Source organism: Zychaea mexicana, assembly GCF_025766255.1.
Source record: "Zychaea mexicana strain RSA 1403 chromosome Unknown BDB00scaffold_8, whole genome shotgun sequence".
Taxonomy (NCBI): domain Eukaryota; kingdom Fungi; phylum Mucoromycota; class Mucoromycetes; order Mucorales; family Lichtheimiaceae; genus Zychaea; species Zychaea mexicana.
In genome coordinates, this window is record NW_026516671.1 from 506,929 (window position 1) to 528,131 (window position 21,203).

Sequence of the window (21,203 nt, forward strand, 5' to 3'; positions counted from 1 at the left end):
GGCCATGTCCACTGAGGCTTGCCCGTTTAGTGAGCGCCCCCCATCAAAGGAATGATGTATCGTACTTTTACAGTATACAGACCGCTCAATCAATACTGGCCTGGGTAGCCAATATATTTGTAAATTAGGAACAGTGCAACATAAATGGCGACGATAAGATGCTGTACAAACTCAATTTGAACTGTAACAAAGCAAAAGGGTTTTCTAATTCTTTTGAAGAAACTTGGTCATTAATATTAGAATTCGTACAGTATTGGTAAATGTAGTAGCCTTATACGGCAAAAGATCGGAAGGTGGTCCGAAGCTTGAGAGTCATCATATTGTACTGTCCCAAGCTTTCGTGGGCCAATTAATTACAGTCATTATGTTCCATGCCATACCTCGACAAAAAGTGAAAGGTATGCCACGGCAGCTATTTATATCGTAACTGTATGGACAAGCAAGATCACGGAGAAAAAGTAATATAGAAAAGCGTTGCTGTACATGTGTCGAACTGCTTCCACCTGAAAACATATATGGCGCTCCAAAGGCAGCTCGATCTCAGGCGATCTCCCAAACAGATGGGCACATCCACGTGGATTTAGGGGCTTTAATAGAACGCCATTTGAAACGTTTGTAAAACAATTCTACTAATGAGTATGGGCATTACAGTATCAAGTATCAAAAGATTTGATCTTGGCTGTAGAGTGCATGAGAAACGACAGTTTAAGCACACAAAGCTCTATCAACTTGTTCCAAGTCCAAAAAGTCCCTGCTGTTGCAGCGAACTTTTTGATGTGCCCAGTACTGATATTGCTATGCAACGGGTTTCACAACACTTTGACATTGTATTACACGGTCTGTGCATTATGCTTGCGTCAAACAGTTGCCTAGATATCATGTTTAGAATTGATCAAGTCATTGGAAAGTAAAAGTAATTACGAATCTAATGTGAGCCGTATGACATTGTCAGCACTGTATAAGAACAGGGACGTAGCACGCCAAAACACGAATTCTTTCCTAACTCTCGAATGAAGCGACGAAGACGATTAAAACAGTCAGAAAGAAAATGACTATTGCAAGGTCAAGCGACACGTAAATACCTTCACAAGGAAAGAAAATGTAAATGAGTTTGAGCAGGACATAAAGTAAAAGAGCAGGTTCTTATTCATTGTAATATTAGAGTAAGAAACATTTTATAAAAGACAAAAGTTATCGTTATGAATATCAATAGTCGAAGGGTACAAATTTTATTAAAAGAACACAATCAGTGGACAATAAAGACAAATAATAAGAACGCGATTTTACAAAGTGACCTCAACAAGCAGTTCGCACAACCTGCAGGCTATACAAAAAGCATGAAGAAAGCAAGAAGAAACAGAAGAAGTATGTAAAAGGGGGAGGAAAAGAAAGCCACCAATGCCTCGGCCTGGGAGTCCCAGTCTCCCACACATTTGGCTGGGTCAATCAACCACAAACCCAGCCATCATGGTACAAACGAGTGGGAACCATGACGTACGCTACGTTTCGAGAGTCAAGTGCAAGCAATCGGTTGTGGATTGCCTGTGAGTGGGGAAGGGGGAAGGGAAGGACGGAAGGAAGATGGAAGGGTAGACGAAAGGGAAGGACGGGAAGGACGGTAAGAGAAAAGGGAAGAGGAAAGGGAAGAGGAAAGGGAAGAGGAAAGGGAAGAGGAAAGGGAAGGGGTAGGGGTAGGGGAAGGGGTGGGGGTAGGGGAAAGAATTGACTCTCGAAACACCCAAAAAAACAGCCATTTGCTGCTGTTGTCGAATGCTGGAGGAGCTGCTTACTGGATACTCGGATGCTGGGAGCCGAACACTGAAGCTGGGAGCTGATTGCCGAGAGTCGATTGCCGAGAGTCGAATGCCGAGAGTCGAATGCCAGAGAGTCGATTGCCGAGAGTAGATTGCCGAGCGTCGATTGTCGAGAGTCGAATGCCAGAGAGACGAATGCCAGAGAGACGAATGCCAGAGAGACGAATGCCAGAGAGACGATCGCCAGACAGTCGATTGCCGAGCATCGATTGCCGAGCGTCGATTGCCGAGCGTCGTTTGCCGAGAATCGTTTGCCGAGAATCGAATGCCAGAGAGACGATCGCCAGACAGTCGAGTCCTGGGAGTCGAACGCGATCTACAGTGGCACCTGGCTCCTCATTGCGACCCCCACCATGGCAGACCAGACCAGACCAGCAGACAAGGCATCCAACCGAAAGGACACTACCATATTTCTATGGCGAGAAACCGAAAAGGATTTCTCCGTCCTCTGATCTCGCCTGAAGATCGGTTGTGGCCAACACCGTTGAACGCCAGACTGGACAGCCCAAAGCAGTGACCGGTTGTAGGCAGCCAGAGTCCACGGGAAAAAGGCTGAGACCAGGACCGACAGAGGCAAGACCAGGACCAAGGGAAGAGCCAGGACCAAGGGAAGAGCCAGAGCCAGGGAAAGACCAGAACCAAGGGAAGAACCAGGACCAAGGGAAGAGCCAAGAGAAGACCAGGAGGAGCCATGGGAGTGAAGGAAAAAGTAAAATGAAGGAAAGAAAGAGTGAAGAGAAAAAACGAAATGGCCTGAAAAATGTGGGCGTATTTATGCTTTTTGGATTGACCCGCCGCTTAGAAAAAACACGTCACGTGACTTGTAATTCGTCATTCAATCAGCAGGTGGGAAAGTAAAATGGCAGGGAAGATACCATGTGAAGTAGAGGTGTTGAAGAGACACGGTCAAGCTGTCAAGAAGAAGGCGCATGCGGTCTGCGTGTTTTGATAGTCCTACGAAATATGTTTCACCGGCATCATGCAGGGCGTGCCCCGACGGTGTCGCCGCCTGTTTTTGAATAGGAAGATACGTGCACCCGTCGGGCCACAAGGCGCACAGACACAAGATCCCAGAGAAAAAGTAAATGGCAGGTGCCGGGAAAGATTGACATCGTAGAAAATAAAAATTACTGATATTGTAACAAGAAGCTCACATAAATAGAAGCCATATACACAAAGAAATAATGGCGCAGAAGTTGACGACCGTGCAGTACACGTGCTCCAAAGCAAAGTGTATACCAAGGACAAGTGGTGAAGCTCGGTAACGGTAGAATGAGGATGACGTCGAGTGTCTTTGAAGCCCTTCTCTTTGCTAACAGCCTTTAACAAATAAACCTGGGTGAGTGCTGGCTGCCTCCCATAGAGCGTTCGCCATCTCTCCCATAGAGCTTTCGCCATCTCTCTCATAGAGCGTTCGCCATCTCTGGCCATAGAGCTTTTGCCATCTCTCCCATAGAGTGTTTTCCATCACTCCCATAGAGCGTTTGCTATCTTTGGTCATAGAGCGTTTGCCATCTCTCCATAGAGCGTTTGCCATCTCTCCATAGAGCGTTTGCCATCTCTCCATTGAGCGTTTGCCATTGCTCGCATAGAGCGTTCGCCATCTCTCCCAGAGAGTCTTTGCCATCGCTCCCATAGAGTGTTTGCCATCTCTGGCCATAGAGCGTTTCACAGGTCCAGGATAACAATGCGGGGAATAATGACAGATCTTCTGTATCGTAGCCGACAGTAACTCGATCACAACGCGCTTTATCACACTTTGGTACGCGCTTTTCACCTTTCTTTTTTTACATTTCTGTGGTCGCGCAGTTCTGCTCGCGAAAATAATCGAAAGGAAAAATTTGTTGGGAGTCTATGCACACCAGCAACAACGGCGCTTAAGGCAAGCTGTTCTAAGCTGAGAGAACCGGTTTAATGGTATGTTTCGCTTGCCACGCCCCTTTCAACCCCTTGAATAACCGAAAACATCGTTGGCACAGCTTTCACATAGAACATGAGAGTACGCGTAAGACGAACTCATGTGCTCAGAAGCAAGGCTTAGATTATGCATGCTTGACTCTCGTACGAGCCGACCATCCTGCTTTTTTTTGTATTTTATTTTTTCCACATATATCTTACATCAACCACACATACGCCAATCAAGTCACACCACGTTTGATTGACTTGGTATCGCTACTGCTGAGGGAGGTGGTTGATGAAACGAGCAAACCAAACAACAGTATCAACCTGAAGAAGCAGCGTGTATGGATAATAGTAGCTCCAGGATGACGCGCATACTATGCTGAAAACAGCCATGCTGCTCTATAATTTGGCAATTTATTTTAAGCTGCACACATCCAGCATTGCGGGCTTGGAGGATCGATTGCCGTGGGCAAAGTCGTATAAGAGAGCGTTCTATATTTTCGGTACACACGTCACCACAGTTGATACAACAATGGCTGAGACTTTCACGGGATCCCATGAAGACGCTGGCTACGGCGTTCAGCACACATTTACTCCAACCCAATCCAATACACGCTCAGTCATGCTGGTGATAAGATATCATTTTAAACAACTTGCATAACACTATCCGCTATCATACCCCAGATACTTTTCCTTTTTTCTGATTTGAATTCGTCAATATAACTTGTGGTGACAAAACTTCCGTTCTGAGTGCATCATCGGCTCCCTTTTCTTGGTAAATAATCGTATAAGAGATTAAGAGATCACAAATGACATACGTCTATGCATCATATCGCGTCAGTTCATATCGGGTTATAGCCTTACATAAGCTGGATCATCCGAGTATAATGTACACGTGCTTTACACAATTCGGTTGGATTGTCTCTATGCTACAGTGCTTAGCTGGTTGCCGTGGTAATTGCTGCGTATGCTTTTGTTTGATTTTTAGCCGAGTACCTTATCTGATGATGATTTAGATAGTGTAATAATGTGTGTTTTACCACAGTGTATTCATATATCATATTTCCTGTACTCGCACTCTTTTCCTCACCACAAATAAGTTAATAAATAACATCTTAAGACCATGCCTTGACCTTCTGTTGAACTTCCTAATGGATTAAATAAGGTTAGTGATAAGGCTAATTTCTTACTCAAATATTCGTAGAGAGCGCTGCTGTAGAATATTTATGTGTCACCACTGCAAAATATATTTTATCGCAACGGCCATTTTACTGCAACGAATACAACACAGAGAAGTTTATATATAAAGCTAAACAACACGAAGGATTTCTAATATGTACATATACATATGCATCTTGAACAAAGTAAAAGTTAGACAAAAGGTGGATGGTATACACAATGGGTGGTGGTGAGAAAAGTTGACAGTATGTAGTGGGAGGTAAGGAAACAGTGCATGTTACTTTGCCATAGAGTCCAAACAGCCAAAAGTTGTTGTGAGATCCGAGGGATCATTTAAGGCGTTGATTGAAGGTGAGCACAAGATGTATCTAAGATATCGACAAAAAGAGCATATCCGGGTAGTGGGTACTGTAGTTCTGGTAGACGGTAAAATCTGCCTGTTGTTGTGATGTAGCCAGCAATTCAATTAGTGGTGACAACGAAGGATGAACCGTGTTAGTGTCGGAAGGAATAAAAGCATGGATACCGCGAATGCATTGGTATAGCTTATGGTGAACCCCCATCGGTACTGTCGAGCCGGACACTGTCAATAGTGAATGCATTGCTCGAGAAGTTATTTCAAACATAGCAACTACAGAACGCAACATTAACATGATCATTAATCAGCATTTTATTGTGAGGCTACACATTGTCAGGTAAACATAAACGGCATAAAGTTTCACAGTACTTACTCGAAGGCATATCCTCATAGTTGGATAGCATCTGTATCGCGACATTGAGAAGTAAATCACACGAGCAAAATATTGTCTGCTTAACTTTTTCACGGAGCGATGCCAGCAGATCTTGGTTCATATTATCTTTGTTGCTGTTTCCCAAAACAATAGGCTTGACCAAGCAAACGTTGGTCTGCTTGATGCTTACATGGGCGAAGCAGATTATAACACCCTTGATCCAGTCTGTGTCGTTCAGTAGCTGAAGATTGTCGGTGTATAAGTCGTTGCATAGCCGTAAGCAAGTAGGAGTAGTCGCCCACCATTCTTTAATAGCCTCGTCGCATCGGATGATCGTTTCAAGTGTCAAGCCATTGCTAGCATGTTCGACTTCCCTTTGTGACTTCTAATATTTATAAAAAGGTACAACCGTAATGTTAGATATCAAATAGCTGTTTCTAAGTTAATAATCTCTACTTATCCCTTACTTTTCTTTTCACCCTCAGTCTCTCAAACAAACTAGAAAAGGACATACGGTTACTATTCTCATATAAAAGTTATCCGACAGGCTGATCAGACGGTTGTTCATCTCCACAAACAAGCCAGTCATTTCATCTTCGTCTGGTAATTATTCATAAAGGGCGGTCACTGAGAGCACGGGTTTAAAGACTGTCTCATCGCTCATAACAGGTATGATATTGAGTGTTCTCTCTAGCTGTAAATTGAAGCGCTGCAAAAGTATTCGTGACACGCTGTCGTCGTCAGCAAAAGAATGATATTGCGCCAAATCTTTGCAAAGGATATAAGCGATGGTGATCAACCGGCGGGCTTCCTTGGGCTGTAAAAGCACAAACATAATGTAGTGTTTTAAAAAGGTGATTGTGACAACCGTATCAAATCTGCGGTCTGGAACGTCAAACATTTCACTGAGGATCTTCTTGCAACGTTCATAGAAAAACCAAGCCAGTTGGTGTCGCTCGATGGATGTGTATAAACCATCTAGTCGTCGTGTAGTTGAGACCGTACTTACGCAAGCACAAGGGTGATTGGGCAAGAGAGCGGATCCTTCAGTGATTGATAGTAATCGAGAAACGTCGGTGCATGCAGCAGTGTATGTTTTGGGTTCTTGTTTTTTAAGTACATACGAACCAATTGGTCCATAATATCGCGTATCATACACTTTCTTGCGTCTTCTCTTGTTGTCGTTGTGATGATAATAGTAGTAGGTTAAGTTGGATAGAATGCGCGAACAGGTTTCGGAAAGCGCGAAACGTGGCAGTGAGGACATATGTGATTTCAAATCGGATCACTGTCGGTGATCCTTCGAACAGGTCCCGAAACGGTGAAAGATACCTAAGCCATGCATGCCGGAAAAAGAGCAGCTCCTCCATATTGGCAATATGCGTATGCAGTGTCAAGCGTCCGTTCTCAGCAGTTAATTCCCATTTCATATCTTGCTTGGCGGGCTCTTTGACGCGTTTGCTGTCATTGCTGTCATTGCTATGGTTGCTACTGTGATTGCTGCTACAGCTGTGGTCAGAGCATTGCTGTATGATCAGTTCTGATTTTACAAGCTGCTTTTCTAGTTGTTCGACTTCTTGATTCCAGTACTCAAAGGAGCGTTGGACAAATTCCCGCGGTGTCTCGTCGTCATGTTGGGATTTTGATGGCGGTACAGAACAACACAGTCAATGTCTTTTTGTGCACAGCGAACGCAAACTTTTGAGTTTTCTGGCCAGACACAGCGTTTTTGTCGTTTTTGGCAAGCTGTGCAGGGAGACAGATTAGTGTAAGTGCAACAGAGTGTTTGGTTGTGACTATGTACCTCGCAAAGTGTATTGCGTGACATAATATATATCAGCGAAACAAGCTTGAGGAAAATGATTGTTTAATGTTTCTCACAGTAAATTAGGCGAGTTCAAATCAAATGTTTCTGTATCACGCTATCGCCAATAACGCACTTCTCTACTGCAATACGTGATGCTTTACCATACACCCATACACCCAAAATGGTTTTTTGATAACTTGGTCGCATATATAATAAGATTAACTTAGGCTTGAAGTAGAAGACCACCATAATACCTGTAAGATATGTATGCCTTGCCTACCACGCGTTCGGCTGCATTATGTATTGCTGCTCTTGTTAATTTAAGGTAATCCCCTTTTATCAATTCGCATTTGCTACATAGAGTTAAATGATAAACGACGGTGTATGCAAAATAAAAACAAACGTACTTCCATATTTATATTTCTATTACTAAGAGCAACTACTCTATTAACTTAAAATGACGGAGAAAAATCCTAATGTACAAATGAAGGGGTGTTGGGATAATATACAATAATGCAACTTGAAGAGTTGAAAGGGCAGAGGAAGAGGGTTGAAGTAGGTGGAGGTGCTTAAATACAAAGCTTCAGGTGCATACTTGTGGCTTTACAGCACCATGTGTGAAAACATCAATGGAGTACATAAAGTTTGTAAGGTAGGAAGAATCGGGCGAAGTACTAACAAGATGAGATTGCAAATTAGCGCATAATGCATGTAAGATGTCAGCGAACAGAGCATACCCTGGTAAAGGATATTTTCGGTACACTGTGAAATCACTTATTTTCTGATGAGATGTTGCTGTCAGTGCCTTCAGTGGCGATAGCGAAGGCGGAACAGTTAGGGTGTCGGATGGAAATAACGAATAGATTGCATTGATACACTTGTACAGCTTTTGATGAATAGCAGTCGACACGCTTGGACTTGATACTGTTACTAGCGCATTCATTGCTCGAGAAATCAACTCAAATATCACAACTATAAAAATGTAAAGAAATGACAGCAACAGAGATTGCTAAGCAAAAAAAAAGTCGCGAAGAGAGAAAGATGCGTAATGGATGAGAGAATGGAAAAACGTACCGGTGGGCTTTTCTTCAGGAGAGGAAAGTATCTGAATCATGACATCAAACAATAGTTCGCACGAACGTAAAACAGTCTCTCTCGCCTGCTCTCGTAGCGGTGCTAAAACATCTCGATTGATTTTGATGCTGCTATCGTCGTCGTCGTCTAAGCAAATAGGCTTGAGTAGGCAAACATGAACCTGCATGATGCTGACATGAGCAAAGCAATATATAACAGCCCTCATCCAATCCGTTTCGCTCGATAGGCTGACATTATCGGCGTATAAATCGTAACACAGGCGCAAATGGGTAGGAGTCGAAGCCCACCATTCTTTGATCGCTTCATCGGATCGGATGATTGTTTCAAGATTCAGGCCACTGTCATCATTAGACATGTTCTCTGGACCCTATAAAGAGATATGTTATCAAACATTTGTTAATCAGAATAGACCAAATTCTCGCAAATGTTCGCACTACTAAACCGCATTTTGCAACTTACTGTTACTACAACTTTGATATGGAAATCGTTTGACAGTTGAACCAGACGGTTATTCATATCAATGAACATCCCAACGACTCCATCTTCACCCGGTATTTTATCCATGAAGCTTGAGCCCGGCTCAGATTTGAAAGCAGTATCACGGTTCAAGAAACTATGGATGTTGAGCAACCTCTCGTTGTACAAGAGATGACGCTGCACAATGATCCGAGATACATTGTTAATGCCTTTTTCATGATAAGTGAAGGATTGCTCCAGATCCTTGCACAAGAGATAGGCGACCGTAACCAGTCGACGTGCTTCTCTGGGTTGCAAAAGTACAAACATAATGTAGTACTTTAAAAAATGTATTGCTATGATTGTCTCGATCTTGCGGTCAGGATCGTCAAACATCTCGGCAAGAATGGCTTTGCAACGTTCGTAGAAAAAACTGGCCATATGATGTCGTCGGGCGGATGTGTAATACTGGTCGTCAAGTCTACGTGTAGTACAAATGGTGTCGACGCAGAGGGCAAGCGTGATCGGGCATGTGAGTGGGTCTCGAAGTGACTCATAATGTTTGAGAAACGAAGGTCCGTGCAGGAATGCATGTTTAGGGTTCTTGTATTTGAGGTGAATCTGGACTAGTTGATCGATGATGTCTCGTGTGGATTTCGTTGGTGCTGATTGTTGCTGTTGCTTTTGTGATGGTAAATTCGGCCGAGTCGTTTGCGAAAACATGAAGCGGAAAGCGCGAAACGTGGTGGAAACATAGAATGGGTTTTCGAAGCGGATGGACGATGATCCTTTAAAGAGACTTCGAAAAGGTGATAGATAGCGTAGCGATGCGCGGCTGTACATGAACAATTCTTCCATGGTATTGATCGTCGTCTGCAGCTTCATCAGTCCATTCTCGACAGTCAATTTCCACTCCATCTGCTGCTGCTGCTGCTGCTGTCGTTGTTGTTTAAGCGGATCTTGCGCATCGTCGTCAGTGCAGTTGCTATAGTTACTGAAACTGGTGTAGCTGCTGGCACTGGGACTACTGTAGTCAGCGTAGCTGCTTGTAGTGCTGCTAATACTGCTAATACTACTGGCAGTGCTGGCGATGCTGCTATTGCTGCTATTGCTGCTACTACAGTCTTGATATTGTCGTAGCGTCTGTTCCGCGGCCGCAAGCTCGATCTCGAGTTGTTGAACTTGATAATTCCAGTAATCAAAAGAAGTTTCAACGTATTCTCTTGGCGTCACATCTTCCTCCCCGGTTTCGAGATCCTGTTGACGAACAACAACACATTCGAGTCGTAACTTTTTACACCGATTACAGACGCTCGAGTTTCCACGCCAAAAGCAACCTTTTTGACGCTTCTGGCAAGCTGTTTTATATTTACCCGAGATTGTAATGAGTAACTGAACAAGGAATCTTTTCTCTGTTTTGTAACGGGTATAAAGATTAGCTAGATGTACCTCTGCAAGGAGTATTACGTGGCATGGAAATTCTTGTTTGACTGAAAATCAAAGAAAGTGTGAAAAAAAACACACAGGGTTGTTTCATGTGCAACACCTGGAAGGTACATTATGTTCGATCAGATAAGTGGCTGTGTAACGCCGAAAATACGAGTCGGTCCCAACCGGGTCGAAAATAGGAAAAAAGGCCTTTTTATAGGTATCGACAAGCAATTGCACTTGTTGTACATGAACCTAAAGAGGCTAATTTTTCTTGAGGATTAAACATCTACATAAGCAGCTATGGTGTTATGAGTATTAGGTAATCAATGAGCATGACTGTATACGTTTGTTGATATGCTTACAGTAATACCGTCCGATACGCGATGCGAGGAAAAGCTACGTTTTCTTTATATAAACAAATGGCTGTGATATGCATGTGCTTTGCGGTAGAGCAAAGATCAAAACGATAATGTACAGAGATTATTGAGATGGTATGATAAACAATAAATAATGGAAGGTAAAAGGAGAAAGTGTAGTAGTATAGAGGATGAGTGATGTGTGTTCGTAATATGGGATGCAAAATAAATAGTAAATATCTAATGTAATGCTAGTTTGCAGAAGCATTAGGAGGTGTAATATCATTCACAGACTCTATAAACTCGGCAAGATAGGAGGATCCACGTGAAGTGCTGACTAAATGGGATCGCAAATGGGCACATGAAATATTAAGGATATCAGCAAAAAGCGCATATCCAGGTAAAGGGTATTGTTGATACACTGTGAAATCGCCATCCGAGTTTTGTCGCGATGTTACCAATGCATTCAACGGGGATGATGAGGATGAGACCGTCAGTGTGTCAGACGGAAACAAAGCACGAATCGCATCGATACACTGGTAGAATTTGCGATAAATCGTCATAGATGCATCGTTACCAGATACGGTAACTAATGCAGACATTGACCGAGAAATCAATTCGAATATTACAACTACAGGTACAGAAAATCATCAGCAAAGCGGAAAGAACGTTGCCAAGATGTGATAAGCAGAGTAGACATGCATACTTGAAGGTAGGTCGTCCGGGTATGATAGCATCTGGATCATAACGTCGAGCATTAGGTCACACGAACGTAGTACAATTTCTGCTGCATGTTCGCGTAGTGAATTCAAAACTTCTGGACTGAGATTGCTGAAGTTAGCGTCGCCACGATCGTCAGAGTAGACAGGTTTGACCAAGCATACATGAGCTCGCATGATGCTGACGTGTGCGAAACAAAAGATAACGCCTTTGATCCAATCTAATTCGGTTGTCAGATGGATGTTATCGGTGTACAAGTTGTCGCATAGACGTAAATGAGGAGGTGTCGATTTCCACCATTCTTTGATTGCCAGGTCGCATTTAATAATGGATTCCAACGATAAACTGTTACTGTTGATAGACATCCTCTCTGGACCCTGTTTGAAATATACGCGAAATTAGTGTTTGTCAAGTGTGATTGGTACTATAGCCATGATATCCTCGATAAAAAGTTTCCAACTTACTGTCACCATTTTCATAACAAAGTCGCCAGCCATTTTTAAGAGGTGGTTACTCATGTCAATGTACAAGCCAGTCGTTGCACCTTCGTCTGGTAATTTTTCCAAATGATACACGGACAGGATCGGTTTGAACGCACTTCCGTTATCCATAAAATGGAACATGTTGAGCATTCTTTCGTTATGTAAAAGATGACGCTGTACCAGTACTCGTTGAACATGGTTGTTTTCGCCTTCACCGTCATATGAGTGTTCCAAATCTTTGCACAAAAGATAAGCGATGGTAATCAAGCGACGAGCTTCCATAGGCTGTAGCAGCACAAACCAAATGTAGTGCTTCAGAAAATTGATAGTCATGACTGTTTCAAATTTGCGGTTTGGATCATCAAACATATCCCCCAAGATACCCTTGCACCGTCCAAAGAAAAACTGGGCTAGTCGTTGTCGTTCGGCTGACGAATACTCTTCATCAAGCTTTCGCGTGCTTGAGATAAAAGAAACACAAAGGGCAAGCGTAACGGGGCACGATAGTGGGTCTTTGAGCGATTCGTAGTGTTGAAGATACATGGGTTGATACAAAAAGCCGTGCTTGATATTTTCGTGTTTCAGGTACAAATGCACCAGACGATCCATCAACCCTCGTATAGTTTCCATCGGCAGAGGTGCTTCTTGTAATTCTTGCTTCTCATTTTCTTGCAGTAGTAGCCTCGGTTGGGCTGCTTGCGAAAACATGAACCGGAAAGCACGAAAAGTGGCGCTGATAAAGTACCTGTTTTCAAAACGGACCGAGAATGAATCTTCAAAGAGACTGTCAAACGGTGACAGGTATCGAAGCGACGCACGGCTGTACATGAATAATTCTTCCAATGTGTTGATCGTCGTCTGCAGCTTGACTTGACCGTTCCTGCCTACCAATTTCCACCCCTGATGCTCCTCGGCAGGTTCTTCGCAATGATTGTCACTGATCTGGCTGGTAATGCTGCAAGGACTGCTACAGTTGCTAAGGCTGCTAAATTCGTTGTAGCTGCTGTGACTGATAGGGCTACTGCGGTTGCTGTAGCTGTTGTTGCTACTGCGACACTGCTTAACAGTTGCTTCAGCCTGCGAGAGTTCGGTTTCAAGTTGTCGAACTTGGTTACGCCAATACTCCAAGGAGCTTTCAACGAATTCTTTTGGCATTGTATCGTCGTCCTCTGCGGGCTCGAGATCGTCTTGCTGACTGACAACGATGCAATCAACATTCCATTTCTCACAACGAATGCAAACGTTCGAACTAGATCGCCAGAAGCAGCCCTTTTGTCTCTTTTTACATGCTTTTTACGTAAGGCAAATTATATCAATTTCAATGAATGGTTTCAATTGTTGAAACGTGGATGTGTAACAGGTAATGTCAACGCTATAGCGTACCTCTGCAAGGGGTATTTCGTTTGCGTGGTGGCATAATTTAAAGAAACGGATATCGATCAAAATGCCAGATTAAGACATTGCTTGATCGGACCGGAAAAACCCACCAGCCATTCTGTTCTCTAGCGCAGCAGTTAACAGCTTAATAAGGAAAGTTTGAGTGCTGATGAGCCATTACTGCCTTTCTGATAATGACTAGTACTGAAGGAACATGGAAGTCGCTGCGTTCTTCTCCAGCTGAAGTAAGGGGCAGCGCATCCGCATATTATCTATAACCCATTGCACCCATATACAGCCCAGCCCTGGTTAGGTTACTAACCCGGGATATATGTCCAGAACTAGTTGAATTTGTCGAGGATTGAAGATGACCAGTGTAAGAAATAGCAGACAGGCTGTATTAGGGGTTGTGCTTGTAAAAGACTGAAGCAAACGGGAGTCTATCGCCAAGTATAAATCTATTTAAATCCTTGATATCACACAGTTTTCCTCCAAGAGTGTTGATCCTCGACATGCACTTTTGCTATGTAGCACGAATTTGTTCTGTTTAACTGCTGACTAACAGCGTTGCTCTCTGGCCCTATATCGCTCTATAGAGCATCACGAACATTATTAGTAAATGCATAGTAAACGCTGACACAGGGACATCACCTTTTAACATGCTTTAGATGTCAAACGAACAACGCATAGTCTACAAGTATGCCCAGCAAAATAACACGGTTAATCAGAGGGTGGACTACTATCAGAAAGTAGCTGTAATTTATTTATTATATCGGAAGAGCACTCTACTGACTAAAGATGGGATGTTTTTTTTATTATATTGGCTAAATGTACGTAAGGTATAGCGCAGTTAATCCTCCCATTCACTACTGTCAGAATCATTCTCGTCGTCGCTTTCCATTGCACTTTTTCTTGCGTTCAGGGCAGCCGCAAGCGATGATGCAAGATCGCCACCACCAGCTGCTGCTGCACCGGCACCGGCAGCTGCACCAGCGCCAACAGCGGCTTTGTTAAGTTTAGGTGAATCTGTAGGTGTCGAGCGCATCTTGCCGGTGGTTTTTAGGCTGGAGAAACCACCGGTTGCACGAATACTTTCCATCAAGTTGGAACGACCATCATTAGGTGGGGACTGCGGTGACGATGCTCCTCCTGATATAGGTGCTGGTGGAGGAGGTGGAGGTGGTGGTGCACCTGTTGCAGGTGGAGGAGGAGGAGGAGGCGGCGGAGGCGGCGGAGGCGGCGGCGGTGCACCTGCTGATGGAGGGGGAGGCGGCACGCCAGTAGATGGCGGCGGGGGAGGTACAGGCGCACTTGGTCTTGGAGGCGGTCTACCAGGTGGCGGCGGTGGAGGTCCACGTCGATCTCTGCGTGGTATCGGTGGAGGCGGAATAGGCACTGGTCGTTTTGTTGCAGGCATGGGTGGCAGCGGTGGAGGCGCAGGTGCAGATTGAGCATCAACGAATTCGTCCTCACTCTCGTCATCCGAATACTGGCCGTCATGTTGGATGTCGTTATAGAACGTTTCTGATGCTGGTGGCTGTTGAGGCTGCGAATTCGGCACAGGCGGAGCAGGGGGAGGTGGAGGAGGAGGAGGAGGAGGCGCTGGTGCTGTAGGTGGGGCGGGCGGTGATGGTGCCGGTGGCTGCTCCGTGGTCATGGACATTCGATACGGATTGTTTGATTTGAGTGGAGGCGACACTGCACTATCTGGAGATGTGATGGTTGGTGGTTTTGTAACTGGAGGTAGTGTAGGAGGCTTGATAGCTGGAGGCGAGATAGTAGGCGATACATCGCGGTCGGCTGAAGATGGTGGTGCAGGAAGTTGCGTAGCAGGTCGAGGTGGCGTGATACGTGGTGGTTCTTCGTGTGTTTGCGCAGGTGCTGGCGGCAATTGCGATGCAGGACGTGGTGGTGTTGGTCTCGGCGGTGTTGGTGCCGGGATATTTGCGCGTGAACCAGGTCGAGCAGGAGGTGGAGGTGGTGCGACCATCGATTGACGAGCAGGTGGCGGTGGAGGAGGAGGAACGTTTCGACGTGATGGAGGAGGAGGTGGAGGGGGACGACGGCCTAGTTGTAATACCTTTCTTTAGCACTGTTTCCCTCGTTTACTGACTGAATAATAATAAGGCGGTGTTACTTACCACCAACAGGAGGGGGTGGAGGGGCCGTGCGACGCGCAGGAGGAGGTGGAGGAGGTGGTCTCGAAGTGGGTGTCTTGGGAGTCGCATTGTGTGTTCTAGCAGGTGGCTGCGGTGGGCCACCACGCTGATTTACAAAGCTCTTGATGAAGTCCTGGTTCTCGGTGATCTCCTGTGCTGATATGCCCAATGACTGCAGCTGGTCAAACAATCCATCCCACTCCGGGTCCGTGTTCTGTACGCTGAACCCTTTCTCTGGGGTATATCCAATGTGGCCGAGATGCCGGAACTCTGATGGCAAACCGATTTGCGTCTTATCCACTTTGGATTTCTTGCCATTATCTTTTGAAAGAACCCGTTAGCTTATAAGCATTCACAGAGAGTCACTGGATTTTAACACAAACCTTTCTTTTTGTTGTTGTTGTTGTTGTTGTTGTTGTTGGAAGCCTTTTTCTTCTTGGAAGGGGCAACGGGTTCGCGACCAGTGACCTTGGTGTAAAACACAGAAGCGTCGGCTGTATCGGCAAAGGACAATCCACACATGTATTCCTATTGTTTTTTCAAAAATATAAAAGCACTCTGCGTAAGGAAAAAGACACGTGCTACCATTGTTCTCTCGTTCCAAGCGATATCCTGTTACTACCACTTACGTCGCCTGCGAATGCGAAAAAGAAAGGCGTTTGCATATCCAGCTCAAATCCGTCATATAATTCTTGTTCCCACAAGATGTCCCGAGGATGCTTTGAGTCCACCATAAAGTTAAATTAGACTTTGCAACAGTTCGACGCACTTTTTCGGACACCATTCCCGTTAGCCTACCATCAAATCTACAATTTTGAAATAAAGTGATTTCTTTTTCTTATCCTTGAGAAAAACGACGGCACCCCAAATGTTGGAGTAGGCCCATTTATGCGGATTAGGGTAAGAAACGTAAAGGCGCGCAACGGTAGCTGCATAGATTTTCTATTTTTGTAAATGGCCCGGCAAATAGTGGAGCATGAGTGTCCATTAAAGCTCTTATATGTTCATGTCTTTGTTTTGTAAGACCAGTCTTACTAACCGAGTTGGGCAGTGCCCGCCGAACTTTGTTCTTGTCTTCAGCCGATGCAAGGGCTTTCGATGGCATGGGATGTTGACGAAAGAAAAGAGAAAGCTCGAGTGGGCAACACCAATTTAGCACAAATTATAGTTCGGAGATTGCCAAGGCAACGTTGTGTCTGTTACCCAGGAAATAATAATACATATGCTTCTTGTATAAACAAATTTGATCGCAAAATATTGCATGAGAATAATTAGGATATGTTATTTATGTAAAGATGGATAGGAGTAATGTAATAAGGCGAAGGAAAGATTATGATTTAGCAGTAGCAGTAGTAATAGCAGATAGTCCAAATTGCGATAACATTTGGTTGAGTCTGTGGATACATAGACTGGTTAGTGTGTCTTTTCTTGTAAGACTGGATAATATAAACTCTGTTTGATTACCTTTCAGAGCGAGCTTGTGCTTCGGCTGCCTCACTTTGCACTAAGCGTGCCAAGTCTTGCCAATTCGACTGTAAAATATCGTGTTTGTTTTCGTAATCGGTGCGTTCTTTGGATTTTTGCTGCAACTCATCATTGAGCAACTTGAGTTTCTCTTCAAGCTCCGTTTGACGCTGGGTAAATAAGTTCTGTTCGGCGCGATGATTCTCCTCGGCGTCTGATAACTTTTGCTTATACTCATCGCGTTCATTCTATTCAAAAAGTGAAGCGTTGAGAGTTAACACAGCCGCATTATCCACATGGAGAAAGAGAGAAAGATGTACCTTTAGTGCCGATATTTGAGCTTCATTTGATTTTTTCAGCTCTTCCAGCTCCTTTCTAAGCGAATCCACATTGTTTTCTCGCTCTTTTGAAAGTCGACCATTTTCGTTTTCAAGATACTCGACCCGTGCTGTCAGAGTTTCATTTGTGCCATGCACAGCTTCATATCGTGTTGCCAGTTGTTCATTCTCCTCACTGCACTCGCGGATATCCCTGTGCAGTCGTGCAATCATGTTTGCCTGTGCTTCGGCCTGTTTTTGCGCTTCTTCCATCTCCTCTTCGTGACCTGCCACCTTTTCTACCAATGCCTGCTTGCTTTCTTCCAACTCTCGCACTATGGCCTGCTGGCTCTGTACCAGACCCGCATAATCGTCTTGCTGAGACGTCAACTGCTGGCATTTTTGCGTGAGCTCCTGGATTTCGCTCGTTTGCTCCGTGATTTGCGTTTCTTGCTGCGCAATCTTTTGATCTCGCTCCTTGATTTGGGCCTCTCCGCGATATGCAACACCGGCCGACCGCAGCTTTGCATACACTTTCCACCATGGCCATTCTCGCAATGTCACATAGATGCGTGCATTGCGCTGCATTACCCGGATTGCCTCTGTTTGTCGTGCCTTGCGTGTCATTTTCTGCCTTGCAATGTAACGACGGCACATGGCTTGGAACCCGGTCATGTAGTTGGCTAGGTGTCGATCTCGGATCTCTTCTAGTTCGGCCAGTACAGTTGCCTTGAAGAACACTTTGGTTGTTCCAATTCTGTATCGCTCTGGATCCAGCTGCATAGCGTCCAACAAGGTTTGACATGCACTGCGACCGTAAATGAAGCAGTTGGTGGGTAGCTGGTTGGGACACAGGATCTCGTATCGTTTGCGGAAATCGTCAAATGATAAACGGTTCGGGAAACCTTTGCGACAGATACGGATACCTTCGAGTACACCATTGCATCTTAGTTGTCCCAGCACGAGCTTGGTCTGGATCTGGCCTGCGCGCTTACGGTCATTGGGTAGGATACAGCGAATAAAGCGTGGATGTGTCGATTCGAGCGTGCACATTAATGCTAGGAGCTGCTGCTTGTGGCGCTGACCCACTGTTCGGAATGATCCTGTGCCCTTGCGCAGTTTTGTCAAGGTCATGTCGGTTGATTTTTCATTGTCAGTAAGGTAGTCTTCAAATAAACGAGCAACGTAAGGTTGTGTGGACCGTGCGAGCAAACGTGTGACATCTTCGTTGAGCGGATCTTTGTTCTTGTCAATCCAGCCCTTGGTGGAATATTCGACTCTGCCGGCATAATGCGTCACAATAAACCCTTCATCAAATCGTCTGGGCTTGTACTTGGCGTCGCCCTCCCCGGTATTCCAAACCTTGTTTAGCTTTTCTAGGAATCGCTTATCTGTACCACGAGGAGCAACGCATTCCTCCTCAAGACAAGATAAGATACCGATTGGCTATTTTAAACACAAGGACGTTAGTGTCTATGATTTCCGTACAATAGTTCGTCTGTGCATGAATTTCTTATACTTGCATTGGCCTTTTCGATGAGGTTGATTGTAGGTTGCAAGTCCAGTCCGAAATCAATATAACTCCAGTCAATTCGCTCCTTCTTGTACTCTTCTTGCTCCAACACGAACATGCTGTGGTTAAAGAACTGTTGCAGCTTCTCGTTCGTGTAATTAATACACAGCTGTTCAAAGCTGTTGACCTGTTTAAACACATGCTTTGTCCTGTTAATTTACGATCCTCACTCTCCCTCTTGCACTCGCAAACATAAAACAATGTTAGAGAATAAAAAGACGTGCCTCAAAAATCTCAAATCCAGCAATATCCAAAACACCAATAAACTGTGTCTTGTCTACTGTTTTTTGACCATCCAAAGCCTGATTCACCCGCTCCACTAGACTGGCAAAGTTGCGCTCATATAAGGTTTTTGCGAGAGCGACCAAGCTCGCCTGGACTTGCTCTAGTGATTTTGCTTGGCTCACCCATTCAGATCCAGCCTTGATACGCGGTGCCAGTAAGCCTTTTTTAAAGTCCTGTGCTGGGATCCCGAGAAGGTGGCATAGACGTTCGATGGACGTAAAATCCCGAATATCGGCACGCTCGCGAAAATCAGGGGTTACAATGATATTGCCGAGATGGAGAACGGCTGCCACGATACGGAACAAATCGAATTTTTCCTTGTCGGAAAGGCCCATGATGTCCAACGATTTCTGATTATATCGGCTACTATGAGTCTGTTGTTTTCTATTTCATGGATGTGCTGGATCACGACAACATGAAACTTACCAAGAGTTTTTGATAATCTTCTGCGTCATCTACACCATCAATAGTGATACTGGAGTTCTTGGTAAAGTTGTAATCCTTGGCGGTCTGACCACCTAGCAGCAGTTGCTCCTTGAACGAGTCATCCGCACTCAACAGTTGGTAAAAGACATGATAGTTTCGTTCTTCAGGCGTCTGCTGATGGACTCGCGATTTCTCCAGCAAGTACCACTCGATATTGGCACCGCAAATCTGCGCTCGATTGTTGAATTTGATTCGAATAAATTTACCCTGATTATAGAGAAAAGTCAGCGTTATCAAAGCTCTTTTCATTTCAACCAGCTATCATGTAGCCCCACCCCAACCCCCTATCTTTGCGTAAAATTGGCCAATAGACGGGACTTACAAAGCGAGACGAATTGTTGTTGCGGATCGTCTGCGCATTACCGAACGCTTCAAGAATGGGGTTCGCTTGCAATATCTGCTGTTCAATTTCTGAACGAACGGCTGTATTGGCAACGGCAGCCAAATACTGGATCACAATCTTGGTGTTTTCTGTTTTGCCTGCCCCCGATTCGCCCCTATAATTATTTCCACAGTAAGACTTTTCATTAGACAAAGAAGCCTCCGATGACAGAAACAGCAACCGAAAAGAAAGACTCACGTGATAAGAATCGACTGATCATCACCATCTTGCACCATGTCATGATATGCTTGATCTGCGACGGCATAGATATGCGGGGGTAACTCGCCTCTTCGTCGGCCTTTGTAGGATTGGATATAGTCCTGAGAATAGATGGGCAACTTTCGATATGGGTTCACTGCCACCAAAAACAGTCCAGAGTATGTCTGTCGATTAGAGAGGAGATCTAGTAGTTAGCTTCAGCTCTGTCTCTTCACTGTTTCCAATCGATAGTGCAGGTGGAAAAACTTGCATAAGTTTCACCGGTATGGTACCGCAAAGTCAGATTATGGATCACCGATGGCTCGTTCAGGTGTGTCAGTTCTGCCATATCTTCCACGCGGTCGAATTTTGGAGGGTTCATGGAGTACACTTTGTCTGCGGGGACGAAGCATGTCTGTGGTGTGATAGCCTTGTTGAGTCTTGTTCATTCAAATCTTATACTTTCTCGCGTAATGGTTCATAAATTGAAATTTAGAATTCATTGTTTTAACTTACTTGACCGCTCTCATGCTCAACTTCAATCTTTGGGTGTCGTGCTGATCGTGGACTCTTTTCAAATTCTCTGATGACTTGTGCCCGGACATAGCCATGCTGTTCGTCTTCGATCCACACCCATCGCTTTTCGCTAAATCGTGCTTGGTTGACGGCGTCCTGGACGTTGTCGAGGCGATCGGGCACAAACACTTTGGTTCCGTGGCTGTGGATAAATGTGCCTCCAATACGGTCGCTCCGTTGTGGTGACGGTGATGGTGATGGCGAGGATGAGGCTGTGGTGATCATAGGCGATAGTAACGGAGGGAGAGCGGGGGGGGGGGTACAAGAGTGGAGATAAAGGGAAATAAAAGTGGAGAGTAAGCAGCTGCAAGAACAATTGATTCTTTTGAATCGCTATGTAGAAATTTTGGTAAAAGCTTTGAAAACAACCGAAAAAGGAAATAATGCATTCTTGATGATGTGTGCTTGCGTGC

The 21,203-nt window shown here is 44.7% G+C and overlaps 8 protein-coding genes across 8 annotated transcripts; 1 reads left to right on the forward strand and 7 right to left on the reverse strand.

Moving 5' to 3' along the window:
* The first annotated feature begins 1,189 nt into the window (after positions 1-1,189).
* Positions 1,190-1,686, forward strand: BDB00DRAFT_803662 (uncharacterized protein). The gene is made up of 2 exons (XM_053122042.1): positions 1,190-1,577; positions 1,631-1,686. Exon 1 carries the CDS (start codon positions 1,200-1,202, stop codon positions 1,371-1,373), a length of 174 nt encoding a protein of 57 aa, XP_052983961.1. The 5' UTR covers positions 1,190-1,199; the 3' UTR covers positions 1,374-1,577; positions 1,631-1,686.
* Positions 1,687-1,728: 42 nt separating this feature from the next.
* Positions 1,729-2,349, reverse strand: BDB00DRAFT_803665 (uncharacterized protein). Its single transcript, XM_053122043.1, has 2 exons — positions 2,187-2,349; positions 1,729-2,149 (listed from the first exon to the last, which is right to left on the reverse strand). The coding sequence occupies exons 1-2, from the start codon at positions 2,199-2,201 to the stop codon at positions 1,787-1,789; spliced, it is 378 nt and encodes a 125-aa protein (XP_052983962.1). The 5' UTR covers positions 2,202-2,349; the 3' UTR covers positions 1,729-1,786.
* A 2,642-nt stretch (positions 2,350-4,991) lies between these two features.
* On the reverse strand, positions 4,992-6,215 carry BDB00DRAFT_936139 (uncharacterized protein; the record flags this gene model as incomplete). The annotated part of the gene is made up of 4 exons (XM_053129217.1): positions 4,992-5,332; positions 5,627-5,657; positions 5,817-6,011; positions 6,141-6,215. 4 exons carry the CDS (start codon positions 6,213-6,215, stop codon positions 5,229-5,231), a joined length of 405 nt encoding a protein of 134 aa, XP_052983963.1. The 3' UTR covers positions 4,992-5,228.
* Positions 6,216-7,809: 1,594 nt separating this feature from the next.
* Positions 7,810-10,542, reverse strand: BDB00DRAFT_803680 (uncharacterized protein). The gene is made up of 4 exons (XM_053122044.1): positions 10,434-10,542; positions 8,988-10,342; positions 8,508-8,895; positions 7,810-8,405 (listed from the first exon to the last, which is right to left on the reverse strand). Exons 1-4 carry the CDS (start codon positions 10,519-10,521, stop codon positions 8,017-8,019), a joined length of 2,220 nt encoding a protein of 739 aa, XP_052983964.1. The 5' UTR covers positions 10,522-10,542; the 3' UTR covers positions 7,810-8,016.
* A 19-nt stretch (positions 10,543-10,561) lies between these two features.
* Positions 10,562-13,420, reverse strand: BDB00DRAFT_803682 (uncharacterized protein). The gene is made up of 5 exons (XM_053122045.1): positions 13,357-13,420; positions 11,956-13,262; positions 11,478-11,868; positions 10,778-11,402; positions 10,562-10,713 (listed from the first exon to the last, which is right to left on the reverse strand). The coding sequence occupies exons 1-4, from the start codon at positions 13,388-13,390 to the stop codon at positions 11,023-11,025; spliced, it is 2,112 nt and encodes a 703-aa protein (XP_052983965.1). The 5' UTR covers positions 13,391-13,420; the 3' UTR covers positions 10,562-10,713; positions 10,778-11,022.
* Positions 13,421-14,037: 617 nt separating this feature from the next.
* BDB00DRAFT_587107 (uncharacterized protein) lies at positions 14,038-15,487 on the reverse strand. The gene has a single exon (XM_053117952.1). The coding sequence runs from the start codon at positions 15,338-15,340 to the stop codon at positions 14,201-14,203; it is 1,140 nt and encodes a 379-aa protein (XP_052983966.1). The 5' UTR covers positions 15,341-15,487; the 3' UTR covers positions 14,038-14,200.
* BDB00DRAFT_803689 (uncharacterized protein) lies at positions 15,396-16,714 on the reverse strand (the record flags this gene model as incomplete). The annotated part of the gene is made up of 5 exons (XM_053122046.1): positions 16,549-16,714; positions 16,308-16,451; positions 16,139-16,228; positions 15,893-16,037; positions 15,396-15,830 (listed from the first exon to the last, which is right to left on the reverse strand). Coding segments are annotated over exons 1-5 (788 nt in total), but the record flags the coding sequence as incomplete, so codon positions are not given.
* On the reverse strand, positions 16,707-21,197 carry BDB00DRAFT_803691 (P-loop containing nucleoside triphosphate hydrolase protein). The gene is made up of 9 exons (XM_053122047.1): positions 20,731-21,197; positions 20,486-20,629; positions 20,215-20,399; positions 19,957-20,131; positions 19,575-19,841; positions 19,088-19,498; positions 18,814-18,990; positions 17,294-18,736; positions 16,707-17,221 (listed from the first exon to the last, which is right to left on the reverse strand). The coding sequence occupies exons 1-9, from the start codon at positions 21,013-21,015 to the stop codon at positions 16,970-16,972; spliced, it is 3,339 nt and encodes a 1,112-aa protein (XP_052983968.1). The 5' UTR covers positions 21,016-21,197; the 3' UTR covers positions 16,707-16,969.
* Positions 21,198-21,203: the final 6 nt, after the last annotated feature.